The sequence below is a fragment of the Drosophila mojavensis genome, unplaced genomic scaffold, assembly GCF_018153725.1.
Source record: "Drosophila mojavensis isolate 15081-1352.22 unplaced genomic scaffold, ASM1815372v1 contig_74, whole genome shotgun sequence".
NCBI lineage: Eukaryota > Metazoa > Arthropoda > Insecta > Diptera > Drosophilidae > Drosophila > Drosophila mojavensis.
This window is the reverse complement of record NW_025318899.1, coordinates 5958126-5971897: the sequence shown is the minus strand read 5'-3', so window position 1 is coordinate 5971897 and position 13772 is coordinate 5958126. Positions and strand designations below refer to the sequence as shown.

The window sequence follows — 13772 nt, the reverse complement described above, 5'->3', positions numbered from 1 at the left end:
GCTGCTGCAGCAGCTGCCTTTTGCCATTGTTGTTGCTGCCACTGCTGCAGGCATTCAGCGGTTTTTGCCTCACTTTTTGTTGTTGGCTTCGGCGACGTTCGCAGCAAGCATATTCCGTTAGCCATTCTCGGTCTGTGACTCAGCATAGTTTTTCACTTTTAACGTTTTGCGTTCTCTTCTTTTCTCTTTCTCTTCCTTCATCTTTTTTTTTTTGTTTTCAATTTTGCAGCCTCCTTTGCTGCGGTCTAGCGACTGAGGTTTGCCCCAGCGTAATGAGTAAAGTTTCTAATGCTGCTGGCGCAACAACGTAAGCGGCTGCCACGCACACACACACCCACACACGCACACGCATACACAGCTGGCAATAAATGATGCGTACACACAGCCTGCGCTGACTCATAGACGGAAGCAGGTCATATGGAAGAGCCAGAAAGATTGCTCCTTTGGCTGCTTTGGCTGCTGCCTTTGCTTTTTGCATTATGCATTTAAAAATTTTGTGCTGCGTAAGCAAAACGCCTTTCGGTTAGCTGCTTGGTTCGATGCGGCTGAGAGATTTGTGGCCTTGGCTTTTGGTTTACCTATGGCTTGTGCGGCTTTTGCTTTATCATTGCCAGCGCACAAATTGATTTACGTTGCACCAAAGATTCTCAACAATTCCATCTTGAATCCCCATGAAAACGAAGCCCACAAAATGAACTAAATTGCAAGTGACAGAAGGGAGAGTTAGAGAGCGAGAGTGCGGGGAAAAGAGGTAAAAAGAGAGAGAGAGAGAGAGAGAGACAGAGACATAGAGTTGTCCCATGAACAACTTGTCAACTCAATTTCAATTTGGGCAATTTGGACAACTTGTGCGGCTGTCTCAGCCTCTAAGAACTAGACTCCAGCTCTCCTGCTCTCTCTTTCTATCTCCCTCTCCCTCTCATGTCGTGTGCTTGTCCTTCTGTCCGTTTGTCACGTTTTCTTGTAGTGTGTTGGCACGTTTGGCTAGGCTGCCAACTGGCACAGGCAAGTTTTTCGTGCTTTCGTTGTCGGCGCCTTTTGATGTCTTTTAGTGCATATTTTATATGCAGTTTAGCCAGCAGCACAGTGGGCCGCAACTCAAAGAAACGGCATCAATAGTTGATGTACTTTCTACGATCCCTCCAAGCGTTTGCCCTAATCTCTGCAATTTTAGTTTCAGCTCTTAAATTTGCCGAGCCGCTCGGGGCATAAAACCAGCCAACGATTTTATATTATTGTTAGGCGAGGGCGGTTTGGCAGGTATGCGGGCTGTAAAAGGAAGATGAAATTTTTTAAACTATAATTTTCTTTGCCTGATGTTTTCTAGTTGGATATTAGTGGCGACGATGTCTCTTCCTAATTTCGGCGAAAATCTGCAGAGCAAGCCACTACATCGTCTCTAATCTCTAAATTTCTACAGTCTACGAGAATGTATTATATTATGGTATGTTGCTTTTGCTACAGTGGCGCCATCGAGCGGCGAGTGTAAGTACTAATCGAACTGTCCGATGGGAATGAAATCATAGCGAATCTGTTGGAAGAGCCTAAGTAGCTATCTCTCTCTCTCTCACTCCCTCACCACTCACTCCCTTTTCTCTCTCTCTCTCTCTCTCTCTCTCTCACTCACTCATTCTCTTTTTCTCTCTCTCTTACTTTCATGATACTTTATATGAATTCAAATACTTGTACCTAGGGATTTAATTGGATCTATCTAAATAACAACTTTCATTTCGTTTCTTTTCTTTTTATATACTCAACAGAGTTTATCATAAATTTATGTCCAACTGTGCTGCACAGTGGCACCAAATCTAATACAATAAAAGTGCACTAAGCCGCTTAAATGTTTTTTTTTTCTTCTTTTATTCAATTAGTTTAGAGAAAACTTTAGCTGCGCTCGCACCACCGTGTTGCACTACAAGTGCTTATAGCTGCGGTGGTGCCAACTCTACTTACCTCTCCCCACTACCCACACCCCACCCAAAAAAAAAAAGCCCAAAAATTTTCAATTAATTAAGCAAAGTTTTTTGGGCTCCGCTCTTAACTGCGTTTTAAGTGCTGCGTTTGAGTGCTGGCAGAAAGTAGTTTGCTTTGAGCGAAACTTGGCCGCTTTGATTTCATTTTCATTTTCCTTTTGTTTTTTGTTTTTTCTTTGGTTTTTGATTTTTGTTTTTCGACTCACTCACCTGATGGTTATCAGAGCGGAAGCTGTGGCCCGACCGAATCTGTTCTTCAGCTGGCACTCGTAGCGTCCGCCGTCGAGGATGGTCACATTCTTGACAAACAAACTGCCGGTGCCACTTATTTGATATTTCTCAGTCAATTGGACGTTGGGATCGATGAGGCGTCCATCGCGACGCCAAACAATCTGGCAATCAAGTTGAAAGTCGAAAGATGAAGTTGCCGCGCCAAAGTAGCAAAACGGCAGCGAGGCGCAGCTGCTCAACTTACCTGGAGTCCGTCCTCGGGCTGCTCGGCCTGGCAGGGCAGCTCGATGGTGGTGCCGGTAATGGCGACCAAATTGCTGGGCTCAATGGCCAGCCGTGGCGGCGACTGTGAGTGCTCCACTTTAATCGTTGCCTCCGCGCTCACCTCGCCATTCTCATTGCTGGCCGTGCAGCGGTAGACACCTGAACGCCGTAGAGAATGCAACTTGAATTGTGTAAACACAAAGGCGAGGGTGGACGGAGGGATGAATGGATGGGTGGATGGTAGGGTACTCGAATGGTGGGTGCGATTGCTTACCTGCATGCTGCTGTTTGGCAACGCTAACCACCAGCTCCGTGTTCTCGTTCTCCAGCAGCAGGTCCGCATCTGTGGTAGAGGACGCCAGTGGCTTGCCATTGAATTGCCAGGTTATGCTTGGCAATGGATTGCCATCGGCATCGCATTCCAGCACAAAGGATTTGCCCAGTTTGATTGTTTGGTTTTGTGGTGCCATTAAAATTTCGGGTAAATCTGCAAACCAGATGCAACGACCCGTATTGAGTGATTTAAGCAATTTCTACCGCTCCAAATGGCAGCACTGCCACACACACACACACACAAAGAACAAAAAACGTCAGCTCAGATTTCTATGCGTTCCATCAAACAGCTGCCCACAGTCTGCCCCGGCCCACCCCCTTCCTCCTTCCTCCCTCTTCATATTGAGCATAAACATATTTTCATTGCATACTTTTTGGCGCTGCGGGTCGCCATTTTGTATTTGCTAGTATATTGTATGCATGTGACTGTATGTGTGTGTGTGTGTGTGTTTGTGTGTGCGTTTGCTTGCTGGGTTAATTATGCTGACCAAACGCAACGAACGGCTCAGTGCTTCAACAGCCAAACACTGCACCACATTGCCCCGCCCACTTTTTGAAGTGCGTTCGCTTTATGTACTTACATACACATGTATATATATGTGAAAATATTTACGCACAATAGTTTATAATTTTTGCACTTAATTTGCAAAATAAAGCGCACATTTTGCACTTCATTTTGTGCTCTGACCACAAATTATAATGAGCCATTGTGATTAAGGCGTTGACTGCATACCATTTTCAACAGCCACTGCCACTGCCACGCCTCACTGCCCCACTGCCTCGCTGCTGCCATAAAAAGTACAGTCACGTCGCAGTGCTTGACTAAGAAATTAAAGATATTAAAGCGAAAGTTTAAACACCCTCGGAGAGCACAGCGCAGCTCAACGCAGCTCAGCTCAGCTCAGCTCGGCTATTTATGGCAATGGGCATTACGTGATCCACATTTTGCACATTTCATTTGGCTAAAGTTTTTAGCTTGTGGCTAGCATATATGGCTTATAGATGGATTCTATATGCTCGTCGCTAGATATCTATATTGTTTATTAATCGTATTTCTATAGTTTTTTTTATATATGTTGGCTGGGCTTAAATGTTAGATGTGTGAAATTTATAACTGAGATTTGTAGTAAATCATGGCTTACAGCACGAAATTTTCAAAAAAAATAACTAAAATGCATTGCCAAAACAAGCTGAAATCCGGCAATATCCTACTGAATGATACCCTTGCCAAATTACTAATTTTATGTGTATATATTATATTATATTTATTGTAAATTTCAATAGATACTAGTGAAGGAAAATCTAAGTAATTAAAATAATAGATTAAAATTTTTAAAAATTTTGTTGGATTTAGCTGGTTCAAACTTCCAAAAATCAACCCAACTTAGCCAAAGCTAATTGTTATAAAGTTTGTTTAATATTCCTCTTTTATTTGTAAAATTTTTTAGTGACGAAAAATCTAAGAAATTAAAAAAATAGATTACAATTTTTTATAATTTTGTTGGATACATCTGATAGATAATCTGGTTCAACCTTCCTAAAACCAACCCAACTTTTCCAAAATTTATTATTATTTTTATGGATCGTATAAAGTTTGTTTAATATTGCTCTTTTATTTTTTAAATTTTTTATTGTCTATTCGGCATATCTGCATTTCTATTAAGCCTAACTCCAATCAACAACAAATATCCATAAATAACATGGCCAACACTACGAGCAGGAAAAACAAAATACAAACTAGAGCAGAGCCCATAAAACTTATTGCAAAATAGGGATAAACCAGGCGGATTTCAAATAGAGCAAAAGAAAAAAAAAAACTGCATTTTTTCCAACCAATTAATCTTAAGCTTTGGCCATTTGGATTGCAATAAAAACACTTGCAGTTTGTATAAATGGGAGCTGAGTTAAATCAAGCCGCTGATCGAATGGCCAAACCGAAACTCCATAACAAAGTTACAAACGAACCGTTGCGGATTTATAAAACTGGCAACGCGATACAAATTAAATCGACTGCAAATTGTGTTAAACGCGACAGTTCGGGCCAAATGTGAGACCCCAACTGGATGCATTACAGACAGACAGGGAGAGAGAGGGAGAGACAGAGAGTGTGTGTGTGTGTGTGGGTGGGTCAACTACTACTCACCCTTGACTTCAATGTGGGCGGTTGCTTGGACACTGCCCAGATGATTGCGGGCCTCACAGCGATACGTGCCCGCCGTCAGCTGGCTGGGCTCGAGCAGGACGAGGCTGCCATTGGCCTGCAATTGGAGAGCCGATGTGGACTGGGCCAGCTGGCGGCCATTGACGAACCATTGTATGTCTGGCTGTGGCCAGCCGCGGGCAACACAGTCGAGCAGCACGTGCCCGGATCCATGCAGTGCGACAATTTGGTCCACTGGCTTGCGTATGAATGTGGGCGCGGCTGGTGTCGCATCGACAGCATCCCACGCCTGCTGCTCCACGTGACTGTCCAAACTGTTGTCGGCCTGGCTAACCAGCATTCGCACCGGCTGTGATTTGATCTCGCCCATCTCATTGCGCGCCATGCACTCGTAGATGCCCACGTCATTCGGCTCCACGAAATTGATGCGCAGCGCCCCGCTCGCCAGCACCTGCATGCGCGGCGCCTGCTCCACACCGATCTCGTTAGTGCCGTGCATCCAGATGAGCTCCGGCTTGGGCTCGCCCACCACCTCGCACGGCATGGTCACTGTGTCGCCCTGATAAACGCGCATATCCTCGGGCCCAGACAACAATTGCGGTTTGACTATGTTGGCGCGGATGAGAAGTTAATAAAAGTTTTCGATTTATTAGAAACACATTTAGAAATGTGCAAAAGTAGCTGTAAATTTAGCTTACGGATTTACTATGTAATTAATGAGTTTAATAGAATTCAAATATAAAAAAAAAAAAAAAAAAAACTCTGCTTTGCTGTTAATATTATTCACATGTTCTAGCGGGAAATTACTTTCAAAGTTTATTAAAAAGCTAAAAAATGCAATAGATTATTGAAAATGGAAAATGAGGTAAGCATGGTTTTTTTTTATGGAATTAGGTATATACATATAGTCGAACCCCAATGATTCGATATGGCAAGATGATCAGTTTTTCTTTTTCGATTTACACAAAAATTCAAATTATCGATAATTATCGATAGCGAATTTCCTCAAGGATATAGAATTTTGTTCGATTTATCGCGATTACGAATTATCGAGACTCGACTATATATATATATTCTATATATTAGCTTTCAATATGCACTTACGATTACGAATTATCGAGACTCGACTATATACATATATATATTCTATATATTAGCTTTCAATATGCACTTAGCTTTCAGCAGCCATAAAGCTGCTTATTCTGACTTATCTTTAGCTAATTCTATTGCTCGATACGTAAACATTCCCCATGAGCTTTAAAGCTCGACACGTCAGCTTAAAACTCTCAACAGCAGTGAAAGCTAAGTTAAGCATGTCTGCAAAAAGTTGATTAATTTGCTAAGGCCCCTTTGCACCCATTGTAAATATTGTTTATATCAACTAAATATCAGCATTAATTTGCAGTTGGCATCTCTAACTTGCTGACACTTGCAACAGCTGCAGCTGCTGTCTCTGCTGTCTCTGCTGCCTCTGCTGTCTCTGCTGCCGCTGCTGCCTCAGCTGCTGCAGCTGTCACTTACCACACTTGAAATGCAGCTCGGTGAGGCTGGCAAAGCTCAGTCGCTGCAGTGCTGCGGGCTGGGCGCAGTTCAGGGCGATGGTCAGCAGCTGACGCTGTGCATCCAGATGCCAGCGACGCCAGAGCGAATAGACGCCGCAATTGCAATCAATCGGGTTGCCATCCAAACGCAAACGCTTCAGGCTATGCAATTTGTTGAACACATCCAAAGGTAGATTCACCAGCTTGTTGTTGTGCAGGGAGCTGCAGGCGACAGAGGGCAAATAGTTTGGACAACCATTGAGGCAAAAGCATTGAGAACTTACAGTCGATTCAAGTGGGGCAGATTGTCAAAGAGACCGGCGGGCAGTTGCCAAATGTTATTGTCTTCCAGGTACCTAAATATTGAGATAAGAAGAAGGCAAAGAGCAGAGAAAGCAATGCAATGCAGTCAACGTGGCGTATGCGCGTTTCTTTTAATTAAACTTGAACTCAATGGCGAAATGGAAATCGTAAAGTGTGTAAATAGAGTGCGTGAGTGTGTGTGTGTGTGTGCGTGTGTGTGTGTCAATGTGCTTGTACTTACAGTGCCTCCAATCTTGGCAATTGCTGAAAGATGCCGGCGGGTAAGCGGCTTAAAGCATTCTTGTTCAAATAGAGAAACCGCAGCGCTGTCAAACCCTTGAAGGCATCCTCCTCCACAGCAGCCAGCTGGTTGTCATTGAGGAAGAGCGTCGTCAGCTGGCCAAGTCCATTGAATGCATTGCTCGGCAGCTCCTCAAACTGATTGAAGCGCAAATCTCTGCAAAATGACAGCAATGAGACAAAGGCAAAACGGCAAAACGGGAAAACGGCAAAGGGAAATTGAGGAAAGGGGAATGCAACGCTTAGTTTGGGTCGTGATAGTTCGCTCTATAATGGAGCTGAATGGGAATTTGCTATGGAGGTGGACATGCCACATTTTGCAAATTCCATTTTGCTTGCCGCAATTTGCGGCAAGTTGTGTCCTGCTCGGACATGTGTCAGAGCCAGCAAATCTGTGAGTGTGTGTGGGTGTGTGTGTGTGTGTGGGTTCAACAATTGCCATCTGCAATTAGTGCGTTACTTGAGCACACAATCAACAGTTAAGGGCGTGGCACAATGCCTGCAAAACTCAACAATAAATTTCGAGCAGAAAAACCAAGGCGAAAATAACGGAACACTCCGAACTGAAAGTGGCACAATAAATTCAGTTAAAACTTATGTGTCAGCCTTAGAACGTGTTTTAGTTTCAGATTAGCTAACTGCGAGACTAGAAATACTCTAACTAATAACTGAATCTTAGGGCCTTTGCCCAGTCTTAGTAGCTAAATCTCTATACAGCAAAGATTCTCATTGAAGTATCCTTGAGGTATTACCATAATTAGGCATTGATTGGGTTGCGCTTGTCAATGCTCTTATAAAGCAAAAGCCTGTTTGACGGAATCAAAACAAAAATCAATATCTCAAGTGAGCAGAGGAAATCAAAGGGTTTGGAATAATGGCTCATACTTATGTTGAGTGGAATGCATCATGGCAAAGCACTGCAGGACACTGGAGAGGCAGAGTGGAATGGAGTGGATGGGATTAAAGATGAGAAGGATGAATGCAGTTCTTCTAAGAGAGACAGAGCTGTGGCCACGTTTGATTGAAGGCAGCTAAAATTTATAGGGCAATAGCTGAAAGCCTACACTGAATTTCCATAACCCTAAATTGTTGATAAAGAGATATAAATATATCAAAGAGAAACTAGGCCAGCCAAACGAATCGAGCTGTCTTATTAATCTCTATACCTCTCCCATATTCTATTCTTCTATAATATTTTATTACTATATTATAAATATATCATTTCTATATTTAGATTTTATTGGAATATTTTAAGCTTATCGTCAAGCAGATTTCATATAAAACTTTACTTCCCATATGAGTTCAACTCTGTCTCACTCAAAGAGCCACTTCCTCTACCTCTCCCTCACCACGCCACGTCATGCTACTCAATAATAAATAAGCTTAACACTTTGTAATCACATACGCATGATAATAACATTTTGAGCATATTAAATGTGATGCATAAACTGGTTAGCGACGTATATATAGCACACAACAATCTGACGGCCTCTGGAGGTTGGCTTTATAATCAGTTTTGTGGCTTCCCCAGTTTTTATCAAAGGCAAAAGTAAATACTCATTTAGAGAACATTTTACACACATTAAAAATTAATTAGGAAAAGTTGTATGCGCCGTAGTTTTTATGCTTAGCGACAGCGCAGCCAAGCGATAAGCCACATGCACAACAACAGTTACACACACACATACATACATATGTATATATTCATATATATGCATGGGGACAGAGAGTTGTGAACTCACACAGAAACGGATCTCCCACATATGCTCGCGTTTCGCGAACTCTTCTAAACTTCCCGCCTAATGGAAACAAGTGAGCTGCGCGGCAAAGCTAACGACAACAGCAGCAGCAACAGCAACAGCAGCAACAGCAGCAGCAGCAACAGCAGCAGCAGCAGCAGCTGAAAAAACTTTCTAATCAACTCTTGGAGTTTGCGCTGCAAACAACAATAACAACCAGGGCTGTAAGTTGAGCAGCAACAACAACTCGTTAGGGTGCAAATTCAATGCGGCAACGGCAACAACAACAACATCAGCAGCAACAGCAACAACAACAACAACAACGACAGCACTGCCGGTAGCAAAAAAGGCAATTGCAAATGAGAAAACTTTGAGGCATATCTGACTGTACATACGCTGTAATCTAGACTACTCTATGGGACTAAGGTCAACTACACTATATTATACTCTATCCTTAACAAATATTGAAAAATAGTTTTAATAAATATTTATTTTTAACAAATATTGAAGAATAGTTTAAAATTAAATTACTTGTTCTTTAAAGTTGTATAATGAGAATATTTTATATTTATGGAAAGAGCAAAGAATATATTTTCAGACCAAAGCTAAAAGGAATTACTTTAGACATTATCATACCTAATTGGATTTATGTATAAAAATGTATAAGTGAATTATTTAAAGTGAACTATTACAAATTATTTATAACACTTGCCTAGAAATACATTTATATTTCTCTGTAATTTTCTGTAATTATTTATATAACTCGAATATTGCCTATTTTAATTACACACAATATCTAATCTTGTTTGATTTATTTACAAATGAATCCAAGTTTTAAATGCATAATTCAATTGCAACTTGTTTTTATTACAGGGTATACACAGTCATATACTGCCGCTCATAAATATTAGCAATACAAATGATGCCCATCTGGCAACGCTGCGCTGAGCTGTGGTGTATGCTTATGTGCTATGGCCAGATTCAGTTACCGTTGGCTATGGCTGCACCCAGCGCTCTGATCGTTGTTGCTGTCACAGTTGATGTTGTTCTTGTTGTTGTTGTGGTTGGCTTGGCAGCGATAATTATGGCACAGGAGCTGCTGGAGCCGTAACTAGAGGCGAAGCCACAGTTTAGTCCTCGTTTTGGCGGAGTTGTCTAAACAAAAATTATGTTTTGTGGCTACTGTAAACATGCAACACACGAAGTGCAACAGCAACAGCAACAACAACAACAAGTAGTAACAGCAGCAGCAACAGCAGCAGCTAACCCTAATTGGTGTCAGCATTCAGTGCGTGTGTGTATGTGTGTTGTTGTTGTTGTTGTTGTTGGTTAAGTGCATATGTTCCATGTGTGTGAATGTGTGTGTGTGTAAATTGCAACTAAAGACGAGCCAACAACAAAAACAAAAAACAAAAAACATCACAAACAACGCACGACAACGAAAACAACTTAAAAATCCAGAACAACACTAAAACCACTCACACGTACAGCTTGAGGGCATCAACAACAACAACAACAACAACAACAGCAACCACACATACATGCATGCATGCAGCGCCCAAATGTTGGCACATAAACAAAGGCGCTGGCAGCGCTGTCGCTGCCGCTGCCGCTGTCAACGTTGACGCCGCTGCTTTGGCCACGGGACCCAGACTCGAACCCGGACCCGGCCAGGTCGATCCCTGTGAAAAGAAACAAGCCCTCGGGTTGCTTCTGTATGCCACCACTTTGGCAACCACATAGCCTGGGTGGTTGGACGGTTGGCTGGATGGCTGGATGGCTGGATGGGTGGCCGGGTGGGTGTGTAAGCTGGAAGGTAGTTTGCATTGCAACAAGGACAACGATTTGTAAGTTGGGCTGTGCATATCCTGCATGCTGGCAATGCCAGCCTTTGTGGCGCACACATGCAGCTGGCTCCAGGCTTGATCCACATTTGACCCAACTCTGCGCATTGCAACTCCATTAGCCACCTCGGCGACAGCCAGTGCAGCTCTCGCGCCGGAGTGCTGCACCGACTGGCAACTCCGCAAGTGACAGCAGCCTGAGTGATATAGTGCCAGATAGAAGTAGGCCATACGAATGGATAAGCCATGTAAATAGAATGAGAGAGACAGTAGATCGAATCGCAGTAGATACACTGACTGCCACGGAAGTTGACTGAGTGGTTGTGAGGGAGAGAGTGAGAGAGAGAGAGATAGAGCAAGAGAGAGGAAGATAGTGTGTGTGAGGGCGTAAGTGTGTAGGGCTAATAAATTATTGACCAGAACAGAAGATATATTGTTATCTTTGGGAAGATAAATGTAAGACAAATATATAGATAAAACAAAATTCGATTTATCAATAGGTAAAAAATAAGAACAAAAATATAGATATAATAATTAAGTAAGTAGATATAATATGTGCATAATATAGAAAGAATGTAAACATTTTTATTCCGAAAATTTTTAAGGATAAAAACAAAATATAATTTAAAAACAAAAAAAAAATTTTTTTTCAATTCCTATTTTTGCCTATTTAGAAAGTAGTTTTTTTAGTTTCTTGATTTCTATAAAAAAAAAATCTAAAATTCTTTTCAAGCCACAATTTTTTGTGTTTTTTCATTATTTTTCTTCATTCCTTTCAGTTAGGTTTTTAAATAACAAGATTAAATATGATACGGATTTAAGAACTCTCTACCTTTTTTCACTTGCCAACTTTTGCACATGTCTTCTTTCAGTTTGGCTATTCCACTTGCTCTATTTACTTTTGTCTTAAGCTTAAGCTCTAAGCCCACTGTACACAGATTTCTTTGCGTTGTTGCGCCCACTCAGCCGCAGTTGGCTCTTCCTGCCCTTTGGGCCCTCTTGGTGTCCACCGAGTTGAAGCTGCTTGCAACGCTCTTTTGGACGTGTGACAAACGATGGTCCACTCAATGCGCACACAAAGGAGCGTGAGTCCTGTTTCTGAGCCTAGTCAGCAGCTGCTCTTCCTCTTCCTCATCCTCGTGCTGTGCTACTTCACAAAACTAACTTTGTGTGTGCGTCTGTGCCAGTTGCAGGCGGCATAGTTGCGTGTCAGTTGCGCAACTATTTGTCGAGCTGCAGCGGCAGCCGAGGCTAAAAAAGAAAAGGACAAACTCAAAGGGCTGCTCAAAGGCTGCACAAATAGCTGGCTCCACCGACGGCACATAAAACCAGCGGGGCGGCCTGTTCCACAGCATCATTTCAATCAGCAGGCTGTCGCACTTAAGTCCATCGAGCGCCTCTAAGGCAGGACATGCACCAGCAGATCCTGTGCAAGGAAATTACATACTTTTTCCTGTTCTCTCTCTCTCTCCATCTCTCTCTCTGTCTGTCTCTGTCTCGCTCTTTTTTGTTGACTGCTCCTCAAAGTGACTTTGATAATAACATGTTTGTTTTTTGTCCGTCGCCTGTTTCGAAATTCTAATTAAATTTATGCGTGCGTACACACAAAACACGCATACGCCATGTTGGCTAGCATATCCGTTTCCCTGGCCAGCGCCCCATCCGAGCACTGCCCTGCCCTGCCCTGCCCCACCCTGGTCCTGGCTGTCTATCAGGCATCTGTGTCTGCACTTAATTAATGCATATTATTGACAAAAGCATTGCTTGTTCGAATATGTTTGTCTATTCACGCATGCATGCACACACACGCATGCACACACATACACGAGCACACACGCACACGCATGCACTGCTGCAATTGTTACGTATACGCTTTGATGTCCATGCAGAGAATTTATGGTTCACCCCGAGAACTAAAGCCAAGCGTCATGTCCCGAACCACAGCCAGACAGTAAATTCTATGGCAAACAATTATCAATGTGCAGCTAACGGTTAGCCGAGCCAACAACAATTGTTGTTTGAGCCACAGTTCGAGCACTGCTACGCCCATTATGCACAGCTGTGGGCGTGGCTCGGGTATGCTTCAGTTAGTGAAACGTGTCGCGTGCGCAGCGAGCGTTAAACTATTTAGGCGGTCTAACAAATTTGATATCAATTAGTTGTCAAAATAAGTGAGACGAAACCACAGCAAGTAAATTAGTGAATTATGGCAATGGGGAGTGGTGAGTGGGAGGTAGAGAGAGATAGCGAGAGAGAGAGAGATAACTAGAAGGGATGAGGTTAAAATATAATTAGGATACAATTAGCAAAGGGTTTTAGAGCAAGATTAGTGAGATTTACTTAATTAACCGATTGATTATGACAACATTAGAATTTCTAGTGAGTGGAAGTGGAATAGAAATAGGGTGTGGGAGAGAGAAGGCGAGAGAGAGAGGGAGAGAAAGATAGGGAAAGAGAGACAGCGAAAAAAAGAGAGATGGAAAGGAGGAGAGAGTGATCAATATGTTGAGAATGAGTGACACACAGATGTAGGAGGAAGAGGAGAGAGAGAGAGGAAGAAAAAGGGAGAGAGAGATAGAGAAAACAGACAGAGATGGAGAGGACTATATAGAGGGCGATATATTGGCATTTAGCTATAAATCTAGGTCAATTTCCCTCTATACTCACATATCTTAATTCAATTCTAGCTCCCACTGAGCTACGCTCTAAAATTTATTAATAGGAATATATATATATGTCACGTATATATGGCTCATAGCAGCTGCCAGCTGCCATGGACTTGACAGCCTTAATACTTAAGCACATCCCGTTCACCGAGACTATTTAGATATAAAAGTCAGTTGGCTGGGAAATCTAACGTCTTGGCTTACGAGCAGCTGCAGTTAGTTTTATCATTAAAGCTGTGTATGCAACGGCTTTCATTATTTTCTTTATGCTGCTGCACACTCCTAGCAACCACACACACACACACACACACGCATGGAGATGTGTGTGTCTGTGCATGCTGCAAGCATTTATCTTTCGCTTTGCTGTGCCGCGAAGTATGCAACATAAAAACTGATAAATATGCGCTTTTTATTTGC

At 42.5% G+C, this 13772-nt stretch overlaps 1 protein-coding gene across 1 annotated transcript in view; it reads right to left on the bottom strand.

Annotated features, from left to right (window-relative positions):
• Positions 1-13772, bottom strand: part of LOC6581532 (peroxidasin) — a 33309-nt gene that overhangs the window by 4793 nt on the left and 14744 nt on the right. The window contains exons 2-8 of the mRNA XM_002007224.4: positions 7048-7263; positions 6788-6859; positions 6484-6725; positions 4945-5568; positions 2743-2955; positions 2449-2627; positions 2184-2365 (exon numbers count right to left, since the gene is read on the bottom strand). Coding sequence (XP_002007260.2) covers positions 2184-2365; positions 2449-2627; positions 2743-2955; positions 4945-5568; positions 6484-6725; positions 6788-6859; positions 7048-7263 — 1728 coding nt within the window. The remainder of the gene's footprint in view (positions 1-2183; positions 2366-2448; positions 2628-2742; positions 2956-4944; positions 5569-6483; positions 6726-6787; positions 6860-7047; positions 7264-13772) is intronic.